Raw genomic sequence first — 26,670 nt, forward strand, 5'->3', positions numbered from 1 at the left:
GCCACAGCGTTTATTGCAATCAATTCTATTTAAAATATATATATAATATATATATAATCTATACATTCATATTACACACGTGAGAAGCGCGGGGGGGAGAGGGAAAGCAGCATCCCGGTCCTGAGGCAGCTGCCATCATTCCCTCTCCTCCCTTCCTTCTGTCTCTAGGGATAAGCTCTGTGGGACAAGCCCCCAGCACCGGTGTCCCCGCTCCTGCCCATGGCGGAGGAAGGCAGCCAGCACTGCAGGTGTGTCTCCAAGGGGCAGTGGTTGAGTTGAGAACCCAACAAGGCAGCAGCATGGAAAACCCTGGGTGTTATTGCTGGATCTGAGCACCACACGGCTTTGGAACCGACTCCAGGAAGGGTTACAGAACACACGGTGGTGGATGGGGCAGTCACATCAATGCCAAGCCACCCCTCAGCACGCAGGCACTTTGCAGGCAGCAGCACATCGGCTCCTTGGGTTATTTGAGCCAGCTCCAATCGAAACTCTGAAAGAAACAAGGGAACAACTGAAACGCAGGCAAACTGGTACTGAATGTGTATATCCAAGGTGGTGACCAAAGGATACCCGCTATCCAGCACCTCTCTTCCCAAGGGATCACGTTGATCTAACAGCCCAAAAGGCACCATTTCACAACTCAGCTTGCTCCCCCCAGCACAAAGCCCCCTCCACACACACACTATTGCAGTGCTCAGGCATGTCACAGACTGCACTGCATTTGGGAATCACTTTGTGCCTGCACAAAACCTACAATCACTGGGGTTCCCCATGCACCACGGGACACACCGGTAGGGCAAGAACACAGACATAAAGAAACTGAACTCAAATGCAGGCAAGAATAGATAAGCAGTTCATATAATTACTATTTTAACCTACTTTTCCCCCAAATGAAGAGGACAAAACCCATTATCTGCCGCTTTCCTGCTGCCTAACTTCTGTCCCCTGATGCAAGAAAAAACTGATACACCCAAACATGACAAAAATGGGTGCTGATCTGCAGAGTGTGATTCCACAGCTAAAACACGCCAGGGACAGGTGCTGCACAGTGGTATAAGGGAGATGACAGAGACATGGATGAGTAACGGAAGCCAGTCAAAGAGCTTCTCCCTCATCTCCAGCCACAGCAAGGAGACAAGACAGGAGAGAATAGTGTGTTCCACAACTGATACCGACCCTGTCAGGATGGAACAAAGACAAATGAAGCACCGATCACCCAATGGGTAAGACCAGAGTATGAATAATTAAGGCTGTCTTCCACACTAATGTAATTACTTTGCCTTAACTGGTAGCTAATTTCATTTTCTCACTCATATTGCTCAACCCCTTGTTATCACAGCATCATTTGCAGCTCCTACTAACACACTTTCGTTTCACAATCCCAAATAACTCAGTAGCTCCAGTAAACTCTCAGTCTACCATTTATAATTATTCATAAACACTAGCACATTAAAATGTTTATGAATTATAAGAGCTCCATTTCATCAGCCACCTTCATTTCCCCAAAACTCTGTTCCTTGTTATTTCAGTAGTCACAACTGGTAAACACCTTCAACTTCAAGCTTTAAGAAGCTTCTTGAGAATCTAAGTTACAGCACAGCAGTGGATCTTTGACTTCTTTACACAAGGGCAGTAAATTTGTTAGATAACCTGTTACAGAACCTGTATGGAGTTTTCTCTGTCATAAACAGGTCTCTCTATAGGCCTAATTGTCCTTACCTCACTCTATTCATACAGGTGGCTTATATGATACAGCTTCCTAAATCAGCTGAGAGCCCCTTCTAAAAGAGCAATATTCTGTGGTGTTCTTTATTGTTCTGGTAACCAGATTCCTCTGTGCATAAACTTACTGGCTTCAATTAGCAGTTCAGGAACAGAGTTTCAGATGGCAACAAAGCCTCTGGGTGATCACTATTTACTTTTGTTATTTCTTGCTACTTCAAATACCAATTTGTGCAAAGAGCCTTCTTAAGACTCCCTAAAGCCTCACTTCTGTCATGAGGAGAGCTTCAGTTAATGATCAGGAAAGGGCTCTGGAAATGGGAGAACCCTGCCCACTGCAGTGCAGGACACAAACCAGGACTCTCCAGTTGAGAATGCAACCAGTATTCAGAGCAAGCTCGACCAGCCCACGGAGCAGCCCACTCCACCATGCACATCACTGATACCAGCACCCAGGGCCACCTTCTAGTGTTAGTGGAATCCAGAAGGGATGACAGCCACAGCAATTCACATAATCACAAACTACCCTGTTTAAGGAGCTCTCCACAGCCCCAGAGGACCCTGCTGTGGCACTTAAAAATGAGGTCCTCAGATACATCAACACTTACCATCACACTGTTGTTCTGCTCCTGTCTCACCTCCTGCAAAATACTGCTAAAGAGTTCAAGGTAATTCAGATTCTCTTCTATGACATGGACAAAATTCTCCCTGCAGGGAAGGCATAAGATGACAGGTTTAAAACACAAAAGAACACCAATATCAGAAAGCTCTGCACTATGGGGGATTTAAAAAACCCCAAACAAATGAACAAAACCCAAACAATCCCAAAACCTGATTTACAGGAACTCTCTGCAACTCTAGGTGCTATCTTGAGCACAAAAACATGCCTTGAGGTGGCATGGAAGTGGGGATTTGCTCTCCTTCCCTACAGAGGAACTGCACAAACCACACAAACTCTGTCTTAACAAAACCATGGAACTGAGCTGAGTACAAGTGGCCTGAAATCACTGCCCACTCTCCATAAGGTTTACATTTCATTACTCTGTACAGTGCCTTGTATAGTGAAGTCATGGCTTGAGGAGGAGCTCTGAGAAGATCCAAAGGCTCAGGAAAGCATCTATTAAAGGTGATCACCCCACAGCAGTAGACAGAAAAGAGGAAGGGGAAAGCTTGCTCAGGGTTTCAGAAAAAACAACTGACTTGCAGCATAAGTCAGTTCACACAAGTTCACACCTTGGAAGGTGTGTATCTGCAGAATCCAGGTAAGCAGCTGAGAGAAAGGGGCCACAATTACCAAATCCAACCCCAAGACAGAATGACATGACATACAAATGACTAGCACAGTGTTTTAGCTCACAGCAGTACGTGGAACTTGCTCAGGACCAGAGAGCAGAGGTTTCTGAATAAAGAGTTCAACCTAATTCCTGTTGGGTTTAGAGCACAAGTGAGCTACTGACACATCTTTCTGGAAGGGTAAATAAAGTCCCAGGTATTGAACCAGATGGATTGCTTTGTACTGACCCCAGCTAAAGTCTTCCCTTTGAATTAGGGCTTTTTAAAATCACTGAAGTTGTAAGAAGCACTTAATATGGTACGATTTATCTGGGATTTACACCAGAACCTGGGCATGAAATGATACTGCATTTCAGCTCCAAACCTCATTGCTGCCTTTTGCTGTGATACGGCCAGAGGTAAGTTCTAAACTCCAGTCAGGAGCTGAACACTGTTGCCTTCAGAGACAGTATGGTATGCCAAAACCTCCCCTGCCCAGCACATCCCAAACCCACATGGGATGTGGTGAGGACATGCCCCCACAGCACTGGAGGCTCCAGTGGCAGAGGACAGGATTTCAGTGCATGCATATAAAAATGGCTACACTGAGCTCTCTGCAGTGCCCTCCTTTCCCAACAGCTCTTACCCATCTTCAGGAGTTGCTAAAGAGGACAGAGGATGAAGTACATTCCCAGAGGAGCCCTGTGGGAGCCATGGGGCTGCTGCTGTTGAGGCTGTCCCTTCCAGGCTGGAGCTTACCAGTGATCGAGAAGAGCTCTGAGTCTGGAAAAAGAAGTTCATCAGTGTGATGGACCAGGGAGGTCTTAGTCAGGCTTATTTTCTATACACTGTAACATATACACACAAACTAGGGCACGTCTGTGGCTGGCAAGTCAGCTGGTACAAGCCTCAGAGTTCTGGTACAAATGTCACCGATGTGACATTGTGCAATGTTGTACATGATATGTCTTCTACGCTGAAGAATGAGGAGGTGGTGCCACGTCCTAATCTGCAAGCCCTGCACAGCCCCAGTAACCCTGTCAGGGAAAAGCTATAGAGGTTTCCTATGCTGACCTTACATGTGAGCATGTGGAAATCAGCTTCAGCTGCACCGTCACTATAATGAAAGGAAAGCCTGTGTAGTCCTAAAACAACTTAAGCTAACCAGGAAAGCACCTGGTTTGCAGCATAAATAGTCCAAAAGCTACTTACACAAGCAATTTTCAGCAAATGCCAGATCTCCCTTTGTCTTTTGCCCTGCATCTGCATCACTGAGTTGTCAGCTTCCTTGATGTTATTTAAAGCCACTTCAATCTTTGGAAGCAAGTCAATGATCTTCTGCTTACAGCCCAAGAGCTTGCTGTAATAGAAAGCAAACACAAAGTTATTTTTCAGCTTGTGTGGCAATATGTTCTGGCAAAACCAAAAGCCTCACCTTGGGATTGAAGGAGAATTCAGTGAGAACACATCTGTGACAGCTGCAGGTACAAAACCTGCAAGACTGGAGGGAGTTCTGGACTTCTCCAAGTCAAGACTCAAAAAAGGAGGCAGAAAACACTACCTACAATATAAGCTCTTCTTATTTGAAATGCAAAAATTGATCCTGATGATAATGGGGAGCACAGCAACTCAACCATGGGACTTCACCCATCTTCTCTGGCCTATATTGGTCTCTATGGGCTGACCACACCATAGCTAACAACTTTCTTTATGGAACCTACTAAGCCACACCTAAGTGATGCTTTGTTGACTACTGATATCTGTATAATGGCATTTTTTCTGAGCTACTTGAAGAATTAATGAAAAACTCCCTGTGGTATCTTCTCAGCTGTTACACAAGTTTTTTTCCCTTTAAGACTGTAATCCCAACCCAAACACTGGCAGGATTTGTCTCATTTTAAAGTGAACTCTTGGATGCCAACAGCACAAGCATTGCATTTTCCTCCCCTTCCCTATTAGTTATACAAGTTAGCTACAATTCAACACAGACACAAATCAGCACATTTAATATTGCAATGGAAAACGTACACCTGCAGATCAATCTCCTTGGTTTTCCCTCTCCTTTCCTGCTTTCCAAGTTGCATTTGTTTGAGTTCTTAGCTGAATAAAGTACCTGAGATGGCCGAAGAGCTCCTTGAGAACTCGGTCTTGGCTCTGTACTGTCTGCACAATGATCTTCACCATGTCTGTGCTGTCGCTGTAGGCATGATCTGGAAGGACCATCAATCACCATGTTAGTAAAATGCTCTTCCACAAGGAGTCTAGGAAAGATCTGATTGAATGAGTGCAGCCAAACAAACCAACACACACTGAAACGTTTACATATCCTAAAGTCTGTCACAGTCTCCCACTAGGCACAGCTTTTCCTTAATGTCTCTCCCCAGTGATGCACACAATTCCAGCCACTCTTGCTGTTCAGATACTGGCTTCAATGAGGACTGACAAATACACACGTAACTAGACCTTTCTGCTCACCAGTTACTATGTTAAGAACACAATAATCCCCAAACACAGGACTCCCTCCAGTATAAGAGAGAGGAGAGGGAGAAAAGAGACTGCCCTTGGGTTGGAGTGATGACAGAGAAACAACAGCTCTTCCCATATCTGAGGGAGTACTGCAGGCAGGAAAAAAGGTGGAGAATGCAAAAGGCAGAAACATGCTCAGGGCAGATGCTCCCACACTGAAAACCAAATGAAAAACCCATGGCTGAGGAACAAGACTACAGAATTTGTGAGAGCTCTAGGCTCTGCACAAAGCAGAAATCATCATAAGCTATATGCCCTCAAATCTCTTAAACTAATACAGTCGTTTGGTTTCTAGTCTTCTCCTAAGCAGCTTTTTCTGGGTTTTAGTTCAATAAAATTAGTCATGGGGTGTAAGTGCAAAACAGTCTTTCAACCATCTCTTTCCATACCTGGAGGTCTTGTTTTTAATTGCTTGTACAGGTCTATGGCTCTCTGTTCCCTTGAAAAAGAAGGAAAGGATTCATATATGTATCAACAAGCAGGTGACTCAGGAAAAAAGCCTTGCAATGAAGTTATACCTTACTGAACGTCGTTCAGAAGAGCTCTCAGTAACAACAGATTTAGTGGCTGTTTGATCTCAGCAGCTATTCAATCCCTCTCTTTTGTAATTGCCATTTATGGCTCTCAACAACAGCCCAAACACCACTTAGCTCTTTCCTCTTGTAATACTTAAAAAGATATATAAAGTCAAGCTTGCAAATATTCACGCATTCTTGAGTTGTTCATTATCCTTGTTTGGAAAACACACGGAATGTATTTAACAGGGTTTCCCAACAACCTCAATTTTATCACTCAATGCTACAAAAGTCACTCTTCTCAAACGCAAAGAAAAACCTCTGCATTTTTCAGTGGAGACCATGATATAGATTTTAGGCCCACCCTCTTCAAAGATGAAACTTTATTATCAGTGACAGAGAGGTGTCCTGTCATCCCCAGCTGTGTTTTCCATATCTCCCCAGGCCCAGTCATTGTGTGGCTGCAGGGTCAGTTAGGTAAATTAGATGAGTTTACTCCTGTGACTGCACATCAAGCTTTCTTACACAGCTAGCTTTGGGATAGAGCAGTGTCCTATCCTGTCTTACAGTGCTGCCAAGTGGTGTTAGAACCTCCAGAGGAAGGAGCAGTGTACAGCTGCAAGTTGTGAGATCTTCCCTTTTGCCAGTAAAATGATCTTAAAACTGATTGCAAACTACTTTGCACTGGCAGAGTGGGCTCCAAAAGCAGTGATGGAACCATCAGTCTCTGGTGGTTCCAGAGAAAAAAAGCCTCTGACACCAAAATACACCAAATCCATCTATGGGCAGTGAAAGCACAAAGCAAAGGACTTACAAGCTCTCCATGACCTCTCCTTGGCGCCTCGCATATGGACTCTTCTGAAGTTCTACAATCTCTGTGTGCAGAGCCATGATCTGCTCGTCCAGATAGCCAATATCTTCAGCCTAATGGCAAAATTTAGGGACAACTGAGACTAGAGACATTTGCATTGGTTTTGTTCAAATCACTTGATTCAATCACCCTGAATTTTTTAATGCATCTTTTTTAATGCATGGGCAATGATATTTACACTCCCACCGCAGGCAGGATATGAAAGACTGAAGGGACAGAGCAGTGGCACATATGACACTAAGTTCCTGTCATGACCTCCTTCACAGAAAGATAATGAAGCTTCTTTAATGTCCCCTACCTGTGCACACTGAGAGGCCTTCTCTTCCATCTCCTTCCAGGCTTTGAGCATCTTCTCTGAAGCTTAAGAGAAAAGACTTGTTAATTTACAAAAAGATATAGACACAAAAATAATGCATAACCTGAACTTTACATACATTGATTTAATTTGAACACAAAGAGCATGGCACTTCAAGTAGGAGTCATGACCCAGAAATCATAGAGAGCAAAGCTGCAGCTTAACAACTCAAGGCTCGACCTTAACTCACATATAAGCCTTATTATAGGATTCATAGAATTGCAGAATCTCAGACTGGTTTGGGTTGGAAGAGTCCTTAAAGCTCATCCAGTTCCAACCCCTGCCATGCGCAGGAGCACCCTCCACTAGAGCAGCTTGCTCAAATTTCACTGTTTGTAAACCCCAGCCTAAAATGAGTCTTTAAATTCCACTATTAGGCTAAACAACTGCCACTTCTGATTAAACACCAGTTCACAGTATCTTTCCATTTTCCATCATCAGCCTTCACCCCAGGCATAATTTTTAACTCAAGTTTCAGTTCTTAGCCATATATACAAGCTCTGCGTAAATCTTACTACTCTCCTTTGAAATGTATTTGGAAGATCCAGATGTCTCTGACATTAAAACCGTAGCTGGTGCTTTTTCACCTCATCTCTCACCCTGACTCACGCTACCTCAAGATGACTCTTCCAGCATTGCTCAAAACAGGGTTCCTATGGTTGCCATGCCCATTTGTTCTGCCATGGGTGGTCAGTGGCCGTTCCACTGTACACCCAGTGCAGCAACTCTGCCCTCCACTTTATGCCCAGTGACAACTCCAAATGAGTCAGACTCTGAATGAATAAATAGCAAACATTTACATCACCACTACTATTAATACTCCCATTTTCTTAGCTTGGTGTTCTCAGTAGGCAACAGCTGACCACTGGTTTCACTGTCACTGAAGGTCTCCATAAACAATGTGGTTTTTATCCTCCTGCCTTTGCTTCTGCCAAACCCTTCTCCGGTATCTGCCCCAGCTAAAACAGACCCATAAAGATACTAAGGAACACAATGGCAATTCCTGCATTGTCTTTTAAGTCAGTTCTTATCTATCTTCATAGCCAGTCTGAGCCTTTACAGCATCAGACAAGACACTCAAACAAGCATTCCACAACACGTACAGATGCCATAAGCCATCTGGTCACTGTATCTCTCCAGGTCAAGGCGAATGCTTTGATGAAAGAATTCCAGTTTGGCTTTCAGTTGCTGGGATGCTGACACCATATTGTTTTTCATTTTGATCAGGTTAGCATTGTACCGAAGCAGACTGAGCCTAACAAAGGAAACAAGAAGAGCACATTAGTTTGAAAAGCATATCTGGACTTATATTACCTGAAGACACAGGCAGCAAAACCTTTTGGAAGATCCTTGGAACAGGGACTCTCAGGCACTGCAGACCTTTGGCAAGCAAGAGAAGGTCCTTCCTCTTCTCCTACCACTTGTGTCAAGCTCAGTTGAATAGCTCTTGCAGTGTAAAGTGTTTCTTAGCATTTAGAGGGTCCTGTTGCATGCTGCCCCTCATGAATGCTGGCACCTTTTTCATCACTTGAGATAAACGACACTGTCCATTCTGTGATTCAATTACAGGACAAAACTCAAGTTTCACTCGTTCTGTCACTTGTGAAACAACCACTGAGGGCTGCATTAGGAGGAGTGTTGTCAGCAGGCTCAGAGAGCTGATCCTTGCCTTCTATTTCAGCACTGGTGGGGCCTACCTAGGTCCAGTTCTGGGCTCTCCAGAGACACCAGCATACTGGAGGAAGGCCAGTGAATGTTATAAAGGGACTGGAACACATCTCCCATGAGAAAAGCCTGAGGGAGCTGGGACTGTTCAGCCTGGAGCAAAGAAAACTGAGCAGGGATCAAAATGTATAAATACCTATGGTGAGGGTACATACAGAACAGAGCCAGGCTCCTGTCAGTGGTGCCCAGTGACAAGACCAAAGGCAACGGGCAAAAGACTGATACACTAAATTCCCTATTAACATCAGGAAACTTTTTTACTGCGAGGGTGACTGAGCACTGGCACAGGTTGCCCAGAGAGGTGGTGGAGTTTCCATCCTTGGAGATATTTAAGAGCCTGGTCCTGGGCAACCAGCTGTAGGTGACCCTGCTTCAGCAGGGGGGCTGGATTGGGATGACCTCCAGAGGTCCCTGCCAACCTCAGCCATTCTGTGAGGCTGTGACTATATTCAGTTATGCATGTCAGGCACTATGCAATGCAATTACTGGAGTGGAATAAGCTCTCCAAAATATGTTTTATGACTTAAAAGTATAGAATAGCGAAGGGCTGTAAAACTCTGGGTAACTAAAACATCCTGTGAGGTACATTTCCACGCAAAGAGTCTCTGCACTGGCATAATAAGGGATCTACTGGATGAGGAATAACAACTTACATGGCAGCTCTCTGGCCCTGGAAGAGCCTGCTATAATCTTCCTTCAGCCCAATCACGTAGTGAACTGCTTCGGCCCATACCTTGCGCAGCTGAGAAACTGGTAATTGGATCTTACTGTCCTGTACTGAATGCAAGAAAAACACAATGAAAGGACAACTCCAGAGAAGTACTTCAGTGCTTGTAACATTCCCAGTGCTTCAAGTGCCTAACCTAAGGGATTAAGCCACGCAAGACCTGTGAAGTGTGTGCAAGCCTTACACGTTACAGCCTTTCCAGTTATTTGACAGCCTCCTGCCAGCCAGGCAACTACCTGTGTTTGAACTCACAGCTGCAGGAGCACTGATCTCTTCAAGCATGCTGGTCTACTGGCACTAGCAAACATACTGCTAGTTCAGTGCATGGAATTGTATACAAGGGCAAAAACCTTATGTGAATTCTAAGCAGCTCTATAGAAGAGCTCCCAAAGGGTGAGCAACAAATTCTCTGAACTGCTAGATGTAGCAAATGGGGAGATACAGCTCTGTAGAATAAAAACTGTTAGGCTGTTCATGGTTCTTAAATGGTCCTCTTTGTATTAGATCATGCCCTTCAAGATAACACACAGATTTCTACAGCAAATCTACTTTCCTATTGCACAAGAAGCAACATTTTTAGTTCCCAGCTGTTGGCCAGCATACTTACCAATGTAATTTACACAGTCAGACAGACTCCGAGAAGCAAAGGGTCCATCATAGACAGTTTTGCTTTTGTCAAACAAATACACCATGTAGCTATCCCAGCCTCTCTGGCAGGAGAAGAAAAGAGAACATAAGGCATTTCCAAACACAGCTCCTACTAACCCAGAGGGTCCTAGTTACATCATGAACTAATTATTCTGGGTAGATACTCAGAAGATCATGTGCCTTAAAATAATGGATCTTAAAAGACCCAGAGAAAAGCCTTTGCTAACAAATTACTGTATTTAAACATTTAAACATAACTATAGGAATAATTATGCTATAATATTTAGACTATAAATAGGAGTTATTTAGCCGAGATACAGAATATATAGAGAATTTTTAGAGTAGATACAGGACTATATACCATAGGAATCTGTCACTGGTTATCTTACATCACCCAATAAAGGAAACAATTCCAGACCTTACATTACTACACTTACAGAGCAAACAGTCTCCAGTGAGAAAAGATGAGGATGATTTACCTTCCCCAAGATTTTAAATTCCCTGAGAATGTGACATTAAACAAACAGAACAATTCTTACTACGCCATCGATCACACACTGGGAAGCAGGTTTCCGAGGGTCCAGGCAAATCCCTGTCTCTAACAGCAGTTCCTGATTTCCAGTGCTTATTCCAGTTTCAAACTCAATCCGAATCTGAAGGGAATGAAAGCTTTCCTCGGGATGCAAGAGAAATGAAATGATCTTGGCAGAGGTCATGTTTAGGATGTGCACTATCTGTAAAAAGAGTACAAGTTGATTACAAGTCACTGCCTATCAAAAAGGAAGGACACAAAGGCCTAGGAGGGCGCACGTAGCAATTAATGTGTTAGACTGAAAGCATCAGTTGACTTTTAATGACTACAAGAACCAAGATGAGGAGTAAAGCCCCACATAAGAAAACTCAAAGCCCACACCTAACTGTTAATGTCAGAGAAACTAGACTGACTTAGAAAAGCTCCGCTCTTGAAGGGGAAGAGTTAGGAGAATATAATCTCTGTTATACTATTTGGAGGTCACAGCATCAGTAGTGGAGTTCAGGAAAACTAGTATTAGCAAATATTTAACCATTAATTCAACTTGGCAAGTGCTTTCTGAGGTGACAGGCAGTAACTGGGTCATTCTTCCACTCCAAGTATAGAGCTGGAGATTAATATTTCTAGTGGTATTTCACCTTGAGACAGGTACTAGACAGGCTGCACATACACTCACTTCCTGATACCAAGAAAAACATTGCTCATGATCCTGCAGCTGGATGATACTGGGATTATAGTTTTCCTCCACTGAACTGTCCTCTGAGGTGCTTTCAGGAGGCCTTTAAATTCAGTAGCATCCCTCACTCACCTTCAAATTCAGTATGTAATCCATTATTAGGAAACACTTTGGACGACCAGACTCAGGATCTAAACTTCCACCCCTCTGTTGTGGATCCCAATTCAGCATCAGTTGCAACCAATTTTCCATCGGTCCTACAATTAAACTAAACCAGAAGAGATGTAAGACAGAGTCTGTAACATTCAGTCCACTTAGGAAACTAGGGTCTCACGACAGCAATAAGGTTACAACTCTTAGGTTAGAGACCATATATGCACAACATATGTGCAGAACATATGTGAACATGTGTAGAGTCCAACGAGTTCACTGCAGCGGCTCATCTGGAGGGGAAGCCTGGAAGGGGAGGAGAGCACATACAGTGTGAGCACCCTCATATCCCACTGGAGTAACAGTCCCAGTGACCTCAGCAGGAGCACAATGTACCTTTCATGACACTTGTGACTCTCATTCACTGAACTAAAAGTATCTTGACACATCAGTTGTGTCAAATGGCTAAAGGGGAGAATTAGGTTTTGGTTCTTTTTTGTCCAAAAACGGTGATACAAATAAAACAGAGTAGTTTTCAGAGCCTTGTCTGCAGAACAGCCATCCCCATGCTGCCTGGAAGGTTTTCCTCCGTCTATCCACACAAGAAGTTAACTATCAAGAATATCTTTGAAGACAGCCCATAGTGCATTATGGACTAGCCCACAGAACTGGTGCAAAGCTCCCTTTTATCATTCTATTCTCCAATACTCCTCCAAGACATCTGCCAGTGCCACTGAGTTGCACTGCAATGCTGGGCACATTTAAAGACACAGATACTAAATAACTGACAAGTGAGCAGAGCCTGACTTCTGCCTTGGCATAGATCAATTCAGGTTGAAGGCCTTCCTGGAGGTCTTTGGTCTGAGCCCTAGCCCAGAGCAGGGCCAATGTCATAGCTACAGCAGGCTGCTCAGGACTGTGCCCAAGCAAGTCTGGGCAGTTCCCATAAATGAAGAATCCCCACTGCTTGGGCCATATCCCACAGATGCATCATTGGCAGAGGGAAACCTCTTCTGTGCCCAAATTTTGTTTGCATTCTTATAACTTGTGCTGTTGCCTTTGGTCCTTTTGCTTTGCCCCTCTGAGAAGAGACCAAAACCATTTTCTCCGTAATGCCCCAGTACATAGCAGGCAAAATCAGATTCCCCTTTGCCTTCTCTTTTCCAGACTGAAGCAGTCCAGCTTCATGGGCCCCTCCCTACATCATGGAATGGCTTACATTGGAAAGGGACATTAAAGCTCACCCAGTTCCAACCCCTGCCACGGGCAGGGACCCCTTCCACTGGAGCAGGGTACTCCAAGCCCGTGTCCAGCCTGGCCTTGAGCACTGCCAGGGATAGGGCAGCCACAGCTTCTCTGGGCACCCTCGCAGCATCTCCATGGCCTCCTCTGGATTCATCCAAACAACTCCACATCCCTCTTGAGTTTGGGGCCCCATAGGCACTAACAGGCTCTGACCATCTTTGTGGTCTTTGCTGGCCTTGCAGCCAGTCTTCCCAACACAAGTACTAGAAACTTCTGCTTCCATGCAGCAGTTGACTCAAGTACTTGGTTTATGAGACTCAATGCCATCAAGTTATCAGCTAGATGTTACTCAGTGGCCTTGTGATACTAGATGGAAAGCAGTCACCAAGTTTACACTGCAAGGTGAATTGTCCTCATCCCATAAACTGCCACACGGTGAAGTGCCACTGGAGAGCCAGGTATCAGAAGAGAATCATATGGTTACAGGTTATTGCTTAACAACAAATGATAGCTCACCAAGAGATTGGAGTAGAAAGGAGAAGTAGCCCTCAGTGTAAAAGACAAGCCAAAAATTATCCCCTGTGGCCATGAGGACACACTTACCCACAGAGGCTGTGAGGCTGTGGTAAATGGGTACTAAAGCGAACCTCCCCGTTCATGTCTTCAGAAGCAAAGATGTGCTTTGGATCCTTCTTCTTGATTTTTTCATGCCTAGAAAATGAAATCCTTGATGGATACACTGACAACGTGACCTTTCTAAAGGTCCTATTGAATATAGCAGCACCAAAAAGTACCCCTGCCTTGTAGCTTTAGAAAACAAACTCTTCTTTCAGGGCAAAGACAACATTTAAAACCAATCCACCCAGAACATCTCTGAGGGGAAGAGGGAAGCCCTTGCCATTAATTCTTCCTCTGGAAACATTTGTGCTCCTCATGCAAGGAGATCTGGACAGCATCAAACAAGAGGGTCAACAGGTTCATTAACCACAGAGCAGACCTGCAAACTGAATTAGTCTCCAGACAGCCAAGATTTGGAAGAGTCCCGTGGCAAACCCTTACCCCAAACCTCAGTGAAGCAGCTAACAAGTGTCAGAAATACAGCAAGCGATGCACTAGGGAAAGCAACACCAGCAACTCTGCCTCAGTTTCCCCACCCTAGCTCACTACAGCACTAGTCTGAGCCTTGCTGAGAGCTCAACTGCATCTGGAGCTCTGCTGCAGTCAGCTCCAACTGGAATGGAAGCTACAGGCATGTGGCCTGCATTGTTCTCTTCCTTGTTTTGTGGCTAGGAAAGTTCTGTTTCTAACCTCATTCATTCTGTGCTACTTACATGAACTCAAGTGTTTGATGTTGGAAAAATGCAACAGATATTGCGTTATTAAAGTAATAAAATCCCAAGATTTAGCAGTTAAAAGGAGAACCAATGCATGATATTAGTTAAAGCTGTTTTGATAACACAGAATTTTTCAAGCCAACACTTGCATAAAACCTTTATTTACTTTTCCCCTGTTGTTATTATTTCAATGCTAAGGGAAAACCTAGTTTCAGGTTTCTCCTGCTGCAGAATCACCCTTTTAAAAGCCAAGCTTACACACTGTATCCTCCCTCCCTCCTTCCCATTATGTTTTCCTGGCACCAATACAGACCAGCTTACAATTTTACTTTGGATTCAAAATTCACTTGTGAAGGAATGAGGGTGACCAGAGGCTAGCACACAATGTAATAAGCACACACCACAGGATGTACAAATAGCCATTCAAACCGTCTTTGACACTACTAAAGCAGACCACCAGCCTCAGCACCTCACAATGAATTTATCCCTCTTGTTCACACTGTCACTTCACCACACACAGGAGCATCTTGGCATCACCTCTTGCAGAGTAAGTGCCTTACCAGGTAAATGGCTGCAGATTGTGCAAGAAAGGTCTAAATCCTGCAATACATTCAAACACCATCGTTCCAAAGCTCCAGTAATCAACAGTAACGGAGTAGGATTTCTTTTCAAAGAGTTCTGGAGCCTAAAAAGGATCATAAAAAGACATTTTGAAAGTGGTATATTTCAGGTCATCTATTTTCTTGCATTTCTGGAGACATTGCTGTGTCTGGGCATGGCCCTTGGTTCCAGAGTGGCACAAGGACCATACTGCAGTCCCTGCTTAGGTTGCCTGGTGGATCGAACCCACGAGGAGATGGGAGGCACTGGGCTTGTTGGGTCTGGCTGTGGGGAAGCTGAAGGTGGGGCAGGCTTAGAGCAGCCCCCAGCTATGGCACACAAAGGGATGGAAGGGCCAAACTCATCTTGGAAGCAACACGAGATACAATGAGGGGAAATAGCAACTAATGACCACCTTGGAAAGTTCAGGCTGAACATGAGGAAACACTTCTTCCTCAGGAGAGCAAACACCCTTGGGACAAGAAGGCATACAGCCTCAGGTTTGGGGGGTTTCAGGGCCTGGCTGGGCCATAGTGCTGGTGACAGTCTATAGGAGGCTTCAGCAGGTTCCTTCTGATACACACTCTGGTTCTATACATGTGGCAGTACCACATCACTCATAAGCATGAAAAACACGTCTTACCAAATATTGCAACGTTCCAACAAATGAAGTGCATAAACTTCCTTGATCCAGATCCTTTGCATACCCCAGGTCTATTATTTTGTGAACAATCTGTAGACAGTTCAAATAGTTCATGAGAAGAGCAAATATGGAGAATGAAAACCAACCCACTAAACAACCCCAGATCTGTGCAGTGACATCCATATACACAGGAAGAAAGCCAGAATGGAAATTCTGAAGGAGATCCATGGTGAAGCTTCACATGTGACACAATGTTAAGGCTTGCTGTTCCATCACATATGCTCGGCTTGGCTACCTATCTCAGTACAGACTTGACTTTATTTAAAGCAGCTTATCAGTTATAGCTTGGCCAAACAGAGTATTTAGGTTTTGATCTGGGAATTGAAATATATTTGTTTAAAGAGTAACAACAGAGAAACACATTTTCACTAGGAAACCAATGAGGCTGACTCCCTGAAGCTGCTGGATTTCCCATGCTGCCCTCAAAGCCACAAACACAGGGATACACTATCACCTCACCTCATTCATATTCAGCTGGAGGCAGGGTTCTTGAATGAAAACAAAAGTTACTTGTTTTCAATGACAAGGGTTTAAGAATAAGCAAAGTTGTTGGCTTCATCACAATGTAAACTTGTAGTAAATGCAGTTTTCAGTTCAGTTCAGTGCCACAAATGACATGTTCTCTCTTATCTCTCTCAGGGAAGACAAAGCTGCTGGCAACTTCCAGAAACGACAGTGGGAACACCAGTGACAGAGGCACCTGACTCACCTTCCCACCTTCATCCTGAAGAACGATATTTTCAGGCTTTAGATCTCTGTGTATAATTCTGTTTTCATGCAAATACTGGATACCAGACCCTGAAAGACAAAGGTTTGATTTAGTAAAAGATAAACTCACATTGATTAAAGCCACATCTGACCAAAATATCCTTGACTTCAGGTTGACAACAATACATTTTAAAGCACCATTAAGAACTATTGACTTAAAAGAACAGTCACTTTTACACTAGGACCAAACGAGGTCCATATACGTGCTCTGCAGAAAGGGAGGCTGCTGCACAGTTCAGACCTCACAGTGTAACTACAGGCCACATCAGAGAAGGCAGCTGAATTCTTCAACTGTAGAGTCACACAATGAAACACAGCAAGCATATAAGCAAAGCAGGTCTTCAAAATGGGCAGGCAGCCTCAAACAGCTCTGTATGTCCTCTAGCCTAAGAGCCTGGTGAATTAACACAACACAAAGCCCTATTTATACATGGAACCATGTTATGCAAGATGCTGAGGAAAGAAAGTACTGATATCAACTAAGCAAATGAAATGAGGGGAGTTTCTTTTTGACCTAAAAATACTAGAAGTTATACAAGCCACTATTTGGCAGCAAACTTCCCCTTCTTTACTGGTCAGTATTAGCAACACTGACCTTGTGGGTTCAAGGCTTCCCCTCTGCTGGAAGAGCACTCTTGTGCTCAAAGGAGCACTTCTCTGACCAGTTCTGTCACTCCCACTGCTACAAAATGAACTTCCATGATGGCTTTAAGGCAATCCACGTGGGGCCTGCCCCTAGGAGGAATGTATGCTCTCAGACTCTCCTTTCCCAGCCACAATGTCCATGGCAGCATACGCATTTAGGGCACCATGTGATCAGCTTGATCTGGAGAGATCCAGCCAGAAACTAAGAATAAGATAATGGAGTTTTAGCCAGGCTGGTTTCCAGAACTTGCTCCTTGCTTGGGTACAGGAGTAGCAGGGAAGGGAAGGGGAGCACGTGCCCAAGAAAACACAGAGTAAGACTCTGTCTCAAGAGTCCACACTTGAGCTGCCTGGAGGGACTGTGGAGCATCTAACAGAAAAGAAATGAGAGAAATCCTGCCTGTGGGAAGGGGAAAAGTCACCACAGGTCTGCCCAAAGAACAGCACTGGCCACCTGATAAAAGATTATCACATCTCCCAGAAGACACAGCCACAAAGCAGCAAAAAATGACTTTCAGTGTCTGAGGGGTTTTGTTTAATGAATTTTCAATCTTGGAGTCGTGAAAGTGGAAAACAAAGGTCCCATGAAAGGCCCAAGGCCAATATTACATTTTCTTATCTCCATCATGGGGTATTCCAAGTTTTCCTATGCAAAGGCTATTCCAAGTGCATGCCATGTAAAGCTGATTTCTCACCAGCTGTGACTGAAAATTCAGTAAGGGATTATTGTAAGAGAAATAACCAACACACACCATGACCAGTTCAAACACCTCCTCCCATCAGGATGAAGTGGGCCATCATGGCCCAAACTTCACTGGTTTATTTTAAAACCCAGAACACAAGAAAGAAGGGCATTAGGCTACATACCAATGTCACTAAGCAGAGAAAGGATCTGACTTTCCTTAAGTCCACAGCAGTTATCTGGTTTGTTTAGCAGCTGCAGTAAAGAAAAAGATGTTTAGAGCCACATTGTTAACAGTTAACAGTCAAGAACACCATTTTCCATCCCCTGCTGACACACACAGGCAACAGCACAGCTCAAATCTAACTCGAGTTGAATGCAGTAATCAGCACTGAGAAATAAAAGCACAAGGAGGGAAAGAAAATAACTCAAGACAAAGCAAAAATTCATTGCAGAGATGGGGCTGAAAAGATTTGGGCTATGAGATTAACACCACAAAAGGCTGAAAGCCATCAGAAAGCAAATGGGCAAGTGATGCAAGCAGGGTGATACAGCTACGAACAGGGATGCTGAAGCTCCTGGAATCTGCTCATTCCTCATCTGCTGAAGTTTGGCTTGACAGATTTAGGAACACACCAAATGCCTGAAGCAGGACTGCTGCCTGGAAGAGCAACTCTCCAGTGAGGAAAAGAAACTGAGTGACAAATAGCAAAAGGGACAGATATGCATCTAAGTCCTTGGCATTCAAACACAGGTCACTGAGAAAAGGATGAGAAGGGAAACTAACAACTCCTCAGCTGAGTGTAGACCACAGGAGAGAAGACCACTGCAGTCATCTACAGCTCCCAAAAAGCCCAGCTGGCCCAAAGCAATTGCTGCTTCAATCTGAACAAGCTGGCCATGGACTCTGTTAGAGTCCTCAGTGGACTGCACCCAACTCATACCCTCTTATAGAAAAGTCAGCCAGGTATCAGACCCCACTGCAAGAGGGTGACAAACACTGTACAGCCACCTCTGCAGTCACCCATTGTCAGTCCCATGCCCATAAAGCTGCCTGAGCCCTGCAGGGTCCAAGGCACAGTAACACCAGGCTTCTAGGTTGCCACCTAGTTAATCCCAAACTAAAAAGCAGTCCATTAGCCTGTGCGTCACTGGAGTGTCCACAGCATGGACCAGCACCTGAACTCTCAACCCTGCCTCCACTCTGAAGTGCTGCTTCATCTCTCTTCTTCCTTGCCCTGAATTTTCCTCCTCTAGTGTAAGGTATGGTAGAAGCCCTATAGGAACCCCATCCTAACCACTGCCTTCATGACCTGTAAATAAGTAGCTTCAGCGATTTCCCACATACACCCTAAGTAATTTAACATGTGATCTGATTTTTACTACTCTAAAGGCTTTCAGAGATGACCGAGGTACACTTCTGCACTGCAGACACCCCTCACATGATACAATCCTCATGGTTTTGCCTGCCTCCCACACTGCAGGCACAACCGGTACTCAAACCTCAATGGGAGAGAAGCCAAACTTCAGCATCTCACTCCCTAAGTTCTGGGTAGATGTGCTGAACAAGAAAGAAGAAAAGGGCCAAAGACAGCAATCAAGCTCAGAGCCCATAGCACTACCCTGAAAGGGAACAAGCATATACATGTGCATGGTCCATAGACAGCAGCAGATGCTTTTCCAGGCTTTGTGGAAGACTGTAGATGTGCAATGAGAATTTAATAGCTGCACAAAACAAAAATGGTGTCAAGCAAGTGTAAGAGATATAAAGAGCAGGATGAGAAATAAAAAGAACATGATGCTTAGTTTGGTTTCTTTTTTTCCTTTAAATAAGGGATGCAGTTATTGCATCCAGCATCTGCTCGGTTTCTGCCAGTGCTATTTAACACCAGTAACAGAAACAACAGAAAAACTGGGAGATTTCTGAGCAAACTCAATCAACAGGGATTTGCTTCTTCACTCCTATACAAACAGCTGCTCCCTGAATCCAGCTGCAATGGAAAAGGACCATAAACTCTACTGGGCCATGCAGCTGCTGCCTGGGGGACTACCATAAGGTTCCTTTAGTCTTCCATGTTGCTGCCTTGCAGACTGGCAGTTCCCAGTCAGCAGGAGAGTCTCTGAAGCCCTGGAGGCCCCAGTCCAGCACTAAAAGGATCCTTCCCTGTGCTGAGATCAACACAGTACTGCATACACATCAATCAAAACCAGATCAGACTCCAAAACAGAGACACACTGCAGTAAGACCAAACAACTGGGTGCAAGTATCCAGGCTACAGGAATTGGTATTAATGCTAAAGCAGTTCCATGAAATGACACACTGCTTCAGGATAAAAGCATCTGCCCTTGGATTGCTCTGTGTCCTCTGGTTTCAAAACCACTTCACATTTACTTCCCCACACCTGGGCCTAAAAAGAAAAGCCCCACAGAATACAGATGGTTTCAGATAACCCCAGTTACAGGAAGAGCATCAACACCATTAATTTCAGTACATATTGCAAAGCAAAGCAGACATTACCTTACGGAGGTCACCCCCTGAACAATATTCCATTGCCAGGAGAGGAACATCATTAACCAGAAAGTTCATCTCCTCAGGAACTTCACAGGCTCTAACTACATTGGGATGGCTCAACCTAAGCACATGGAAAGATGGATGAAAACTCTGACTCCTCTTTTGGAAGAGTGAGAAAACAGATTGTTAAACAACTGTGGTTTAGGTGTCAGGTAGAATTTCTGCCCCCCAAATGTACCCCCGTTGAGAAGCACACTCTTCAACTGGTACCTACCAGTATCCAAAAGCATCAAATCCATGCCCTGGGAATACACCAACCAGTGATGAGCAGAAATGATGTCTCAACATCAAGGTACAGGACTTTGACAATGAGGACTGGGGCTCAAGTTCTGGATTCCTGCACATTCCTGGCAGAGTTGTTTCATACGTGTCTCTGTGCATGTGGGGACAACTTTCCCCTGGCCCAAGGGTTTCATAGGAATCCATTTACACTTGTGTAACCATACCAGGGAGGTAGAACCATGCAGGTGAAACCCACATACACAGGGCAGGGTTCATTTCTGAAACTTAATTCAAACAGCTGTTTCCTAAGTCTCCTGTAATATATGTTATCTTGGGAATAAAAGATACATCCAGAAGGAAGAGAAAACAAATTACTTCCGTGTCCACCTTCCAAAGCCTGAGCCTCTGGACACCACCACAGGAGCAGTTGTAACTGCATGACTCAGTGCTTGTATTCACAAAACAACTATCATGAAAACACTAACAAGAACAGTAATCCCCAAGAACTGACTTACCAACTCAGGCTGTCTGCTTGGTTTCTACCAACACTGCTGCACAGCAAAGCATCAGAGTAGTAACTCAGTAAAGCTCTATGCAGCAGGGACACTGCAGGCCTTGGTAAGGACAACTCAGAACAAACCTGAGCAGTGTCCCTGCTATCACCACTAAGAGAATTCACACTCAAAGATCACTCTTCAAAGGCAAAGAGGGATGCTCAGAATGAAGGCACAACTGTATGAAACCATAATGGCCAGAGGTACCACTCACATCCATGAGGATACATGTGGCCAGCGCTGGCTTAGGTTTTCAGAATGACACATCAGAGAGAGGGCTGAGGGCAGCACAGGATGGTTTCTCATGAGAAAGCTTTGGGACACATCACTCTGTACATGCAGGAGCATCACAGGAAAAAGGAGTTTCTAGATCCCCGGATGACAGATCAAAAACACATGCTGCCCAATGTGGGTACATGTGGGTTTTCATATGTCACTGCATCAACTCAACGGCATCACATGGCGTGACTATGGAGGAATTAAGGATGGACAAACAGCCCGGGCAGCACAAGAGCACATGAAGTTTGAATGGTGCTGGCATGAGCTAGGGCACCTGGGCAGAAGTGCTTGGCCATAGAATAAATCACAGAGTAGTTTGGGCTGAAGGGGCCTTGAAGTTCACCCAGCTCCAGCCCCTGCCATGAAGGACATCTTCCACCAGCCACAGCTTCTCTGGGCACCCTGTGCCAGCGCCTCAGCACCCTCACAGGGAACAGCTTCTGCCTCAGAGCTCAGCTCAGTCTCCCCTGTTCTGGCAGGTTCAAGCCATTCCCCTTGGCCTGTCCCTACAGGCCCTTGTCCCAAGCCCCTCTCCAGGTTTCCTGCAGCCCCTTTAGGCACTGGAGCTGCTCTCAGCTCTCCCCTTCAGGAGCCTTCTCTTGCCCAGGCTGGACAAACCCAGCTCTCTCCCCGTCACCTCAGTAAACCAGCGCGGCACCGCTGGGCTCCCAGCAGCCCCTCGCCCCGCTGCCCCAGGCCCCTCGGCCGGGCCTCCCGCACTCACTTCTTCATGATATCGATCTCATGGCACCAGCGGTCCTTGTTCTTGACGCTGAGCTCCAGCCGGCAGGACTTGATGGCCACCCGAGCGCCCGAGTCCTGCGGGACACAGCGCCGTCAGCCGCCGCGGCGGGGCCCAGCCCTTCCAGCCGCACCGCCCTGCCCCGCTCCGCCCCACCTGGTGCTGGTACAGACAGACGTTACCGAAGCCGCCGGTGCCCAGGCGGTCCCGCATCTCCCACGGCCCGCAGGCGCCGGCCGCCTGCCCCCTCAGCGCGGCCCCAGCCGGGGCCCGCTCCGCACCGCCGGTTCCGCCCCGCTCCATCGCCTCAGCCGCTCTGCGCCACCGGCAACGCCGCCTTTTATTGACACGTCACCGCGCGCGCGACCGCTCGCCAGCCAATGGGAGCGCGTCTTCCGCCGCCCGGTCCCAGCGCCGCCGTCAGGCCCGGAGGGCGAAGTCGAAGGGCTGGAAGTCGCGGCGGAAGGCGCGCGCATGCGCAGCCTCCTCCGCCCGCTCCGCCTCGCAGCGCCGCCAGTCGGCACGGTGCGGTACTGCAAGCACCGCCTCGCTCGCCAGCACCGCCCTGCAAGCACAGCCCGGTCAGTACCGCCGGTACCGGGACCGGAGGGGACGGGAGGGGAAGGGGGAGAGGCACCGACCGGCCGAAGTGCAGAGGGAAGGGGCCGCGGATCCGGTGGAACAGCTTCTCGCCGGTGTCCAGCTCCACGTAGAAGTAGGGCGTCCCCGAGCGGGCCACCTGAGGGGAGAGGAGGGGCAGGGGAGCCGGTGCTGGACAGCGGGGGTGTCCTGTCCCCCATGCCTTCAGGGGGGAAACGGGGTGGATGGAACCAGGCCACAGACACCAACATCCACGTGGGACATCAAACCGCAGCTCCCAATGGGATGACAGAGGAACGGGTCACTCACTCTGCTGCAATGATGCACACACACGGTCATAGGATCCCAGCCTGGGTTGGGTTGGAAGGGACCTTAAAGCTCATCCAGCTCCAACCCCTGCCACAGGCAGGGACCCCTTCCACTGGAGCAGCTGCTCCAAGCCCCTGTGTCCAACCTGGCCTTGAGCACTGCCAGGGATGGGGCAGCCACAGCTGCACTCGTATTTCCCAGTTGAGAAACCAGCCCCAAAGCTACCAACACCGGTATCGATGGCTGTAATGACACACAGACCTCTGTGCACACATGTCATCTCTGTCTGCTGCTGCACACCAGGTCTCCCTGGGATCACTTAGCACAAAGAAAAACAACCCAAATGTCACTACTGACTCAGTTTTCTGATGTAAGAGGAACGTTTGTTTCAAATTCTTACCCAAAGGAACCTAAAAAGCACCTGGTGTGCAGTGGCACTAAAAGAGGGTTGGTGTTTGGTGTCCTATGGTGACAGGCTGAGAGAGGTGGGCTGGGGCAGCCTGGACAAGAGAAGGGGAGACCTGAGAGCAGCTCCAGTGCCTAAAGGGGCTGCAGGAAAGCTGGAGAGGGGCTTGGGACAAGGGATGTAGGGACAGGCCAAGGGGAATGGCTTGAACCTGCCAGAACAGGGGAGACTGAGCTGAGCTCTGAGGCAGAAGCTGTTCCCTGTGAGGGTGCTGAGGCGCTGGCACAGGGTGCCCAGAGAAGCTGTGGCTGCCCCATCCCTGGCAGTGCTCAAGGCCAGGTTGGACACAGGGGCTTGGAGCAGCTGCTCCAGTGGAAGGTGTCCCTGCCTGTGGCAGGGGTTGGAGCTGGAGGAGCTTTAAGGTCCCTTCCAACCCAACCCAGTGTGGGATTCTATGAATTCACAAGCCCTACACACAGCTGGACAAATATCCAGGTTGGGAACACATCTGCTGTTCACAGGAAGGTCCCCGGAGCAGAACACATCTGACACATCTCCATATCAGGTTGCCTCCAACAGCTTAACCCTGCCACACACACAGTGCTCTCAGAGGAACCAGACAGGGCAAAGGGAAAGTAACAGGTGAAATGTTGTCTCATACTTGCGTGATATCTGAGTGCTCTGGGATTTCTAATAATTCAATCTTTTGTTTCTGTGCCTGTGCAATGAAAGACTCTTTAATGTCTTCGGCAGTACAGCGGTCCAATGGGACAGGAATCACCTGGAGAAGGACAACATTTCCATCAAGGAAGGCAAAGCAAAGCAAAGCACCTGCTGAAAGCAATCAATCCATCACTGGAGCTTTGCTCCTCAGTACTGCTCAGCGTCATCAAACAAGACAGGGAAACCTGTCTGTACAGGCTTAAACTTATGAGGTGTTTGCTGTAGGAGCTGAACAAGCAGCTGAAAACTGAAAGCTTGCAGAAGTTCTCAGCACAGCCTTCTCCTTTCTGATCTCTGTGGTAGTTTAAGGCCGCTCTGACACAGTTACAGAGCTGCCAAATACAGAAACCACCACAACAGCCCCCTGCATGATTGACACACATGGACAAAACTGTCACATTAAAGGGCTGGTACTGGCTGGCAGTGACCAGAGCTCTGCATTAATCTTTACATTTTCAGCCTATGTCAGTGACAAAAAGTGAGCACCACAGTTTATGTGCCAGTGTGAGCAATGTCTTGCCATTTATCTGAACACCTCCTGGGCTTTTTAATCCGTTCCATGCAGGGAAAATTCTTCCTCAGCCATTCAACACAACCCACACTGTGCTGCTGAAACAGGAAGAACTAAAGGACTCTGGCAGAACCAGCACACTGGGTTTAGTTTTGCTCTGGCTCTATCTGTCAGTAGGACGACTTCTCTCCATACTCTGGGAAGGCACAGTATAAGGAGGGAAATTTGAAGGTGAGCTTTCTCTTTCCATTCATTTGCAGGTAAGTGCAAGCTTATATTCTCCTAGGGTGATGCTAAAGTCATACCTGTAACTGCAGATGCTGACTCTTATAGTTTCTTTCAAATAAGACATATCTCTTTCCCTTGCTTCTGAAAAATTCCTTTAGGGCAGACTTGTACTTGGTCACTTCTTCCACCACCTCTGAAGACAAGTCAACCACTGACTGATAGTGCCCAATGGGCAAAATCAAGACGTGATCAGGTAATAAGCCACCTTTGGCCAGGGCAAGATAGCACTAGAGTGAAACAATACACACCAGTTACTCACTGCAAGCAACACTTACTTACCATGCTATGGAAATTTACTCTCTGACTGCATTCTGAGTATCCCCCATCCTAGCAATTTGCCTCAGGAACAGGAAAGTCTTCCTTTCTATGTCACTTATTAGGGATTGTGTATAAGCAATTTATTAATTACTAGAGGAATGAGAAAGAGAGAAAACAATATCATCATCTGAATACCAGAGAATGCCTCATCTGCAGGATGAGTGAACTTTCACAGTATGGCTACAATTTCTGACTATGACAAAAAAAAGCCACTTGAAAAGTGTTAACAGCTCTTAAAACAAGCCTGTGGCCAAACCTGTAGCAGTTTCAGGTGGATTATGCAACACAGGAACAATAACTTTAAGCAAAATTAATACACCAACCAGTGAATTAATCTCCAAGATGTCAACTTTAAAGGTATCTTGTCTTCTGTTCAATCTGTATGTACCAAAACAGGAACCAATCATCCCAGGGACATCTGGCCTCACTCCTGACAGTGCATCCTGCTGCCAAAGCAGCTCCCAGTTTACACTGAGCTCACACTGGAAAAGTTCTGCCATATGGTAACATAAGCAAGCCCTGAGGGCTGGCAACAGCAGAGTGTTCTTGCACTGTAATCCAGCTCTGCTGCCAGAGCAAAACTGCTTGGTTTCTTAAGACTTTATATAGTTATGTCTTTTATAGGGGAGATGTGAGAAAACTGAAATTCAAACCAAGAGTCAGCTGCAAATAAAGTTTGGTTGTTTTCTTTTTAAAGCTTACAATTGGGATTGATGTTTTATATTGCTATGTCTTAGCATGTTTCTGCCATCATGCAGCAAAGAACATGCTCTGGGTACTTACATGTGTGCCAATACTAACAACCAAGTGCTTCTCCACTTCGGGACTGGCAAGGCAGAACCAGCAGGGCCCAGAGGGCTGTGCTTTATTGGGAAAGAGAAAGCAAAGGCTTATTGTCAGACCAAGGAATGGAACAAGATGAGGAGGAGTCACCCTTTGCCAGCCACCCTTCCCAGCTGATAAAGTGCTGAAGATGTCAGGACACCTGGAAGCAGATCGCATCAGAGAACTAGTGCCTCTGGGAAACCCCAGCAAGAAAGGAGGTGGTGGCAGTAACACCCTCGCTGAGAGCATTCTCAGAGTGCTCTGCTTTCATGGAAGAGCACTAATTCCAGGATTTTAGTGCTTCCAGGTCAACAAACAAATCAAAACAAGGTAAAATTACTGCACAGGTAAAGACAAGGACAGGCACTTGTCATGTCTGGTCTATGCATCACACTCACCTGGATTCACATGCAAACTGTGATACCTGAGCTGATGTTTAATGTAAGTTGATGGCACTGATAAGCTACCTTAGGGTCAAACACTGTATTTGTGTCCTCTGCAAGCCGTGTATGAGAACAGACAAGCTGCTTTGCAAATGCAATACACATGACAGGACTCCCAAGAACTGCAGGAAACCAACTATCCAATTCTGGGGTTCATCTCTGAGCAGAACAGCATTAAC

The 26,670-nt window shown here is 46.1% G+C and overlaps 2 protein-coding genes and 1 non-coding gene across 3 annotated transcripts in view; all 3 read right to left on the bottom strand.

Annotated features, from left to right (window-relative positions):
- Nucleotides 1-22,401, bottom strand: CHUK (component of inhibitor of nuclear factor kappa B kinase complex). Its single transcript, XM_005141331.4, has 21 exons — nucleotides 22,225-22,401; nucleotides 22,051-22,145; nucleotides 20,218-20,332; nucleotides 17,885-17,954; nucleotides 16,314-16,402; nucleotides 15,545-15,634; nucleotides 14,862-14,986; nucleotides 13,571-13,678; nucleotides 11,705-11,840; nucleotides 10,904-11,098; nucleotides 10,324-10,426; nucleotides 9,643-9,766; nucleotides 8,368-8,519; nucleotides 7,208-7,269; nucleotides 6,853-6,962; nucleotides 5,913-5,962; nucleotides 5,111-5,207; nucleotides 4,210-4,357; nucleotides 3,644-3,780; nucleotides 2,334-2,433; nucleotides 1-493 (listed from the first exon to the last, which is right to left on the bottom strand). Exons 1-21 carry the CDS (start codon nucleotides 22,369-22,371, stop codon nucleotides 467-469), a joined length of 2,280 nt encoding a protein of 759 aa, XP_005141388.2. The 5' UTR covers nucleotides 22,372-22,401; the 3' UTR covers nucleotides 1-466.
- CWF19L1 (CWF19 like cell cycle control factor 1) overlaps nucleotides 22,386-26,670 on the bottom strand; it is a 12,597-nt gene continuing 8,312 nt past the window's right edge. Inside the window, exons 10-14 of the mRNA XM_034065542.1 lie at nucleotides 26,007-26,086; nucleotides 24,923-25,132; nucleotides 24,045-24,164; nucleotides 22,710-22,807; nucleotides 22,386-22,633 (exon numbers count right to left, since the gene is read on the bottom strand). Of these exons, the coding sequence (XP_033921433.1) occupies nucleotides 22,489-22,633; nucleotides 22,710-22,807; nucleotides 24,045-24,164; nucleotides 24,923-25,132; nucleotides 26,007-26,086 (653 nt within the window). The 3' untranslated portion in view covers nucleotides 22,386-22,488. The remainder of the gene's footprint in view (nucleotides 22,634-22,709; nucleotides 22,808-24,044; nucleotides 24,165-24,922; nucleotides 25,133-26,006; nucleotides 26,087-26,670) is intronic.
- Nucleotides 24,324-24,465, bottom strand: LOC115947624 (small nucleolar RNA SNORA12). The gene has a single exon (XR_004081511.2). It is a non-coding gene; the product is annotated as a small nucleolar RNA SNORA12 (small nucleolar RNA).

The sequence above is a fragment of the Melopsittacus undulatus genome, chromosome 8 (genome assembly GCF_012275295.1).
Source record: "Melopsittacus undulatus isolate bMelUnd1 chromosome 8, bMelUnd1.mat.Z, whole genome shotgun sequence".
Taxonomy (NCBI): domain Eukaryota; kingdom Metazoa; phylum Chordata; class Aves; order Psittaciformes; family Psittaculidae; genus Melopsittacus; species Melopsittacus undulatus.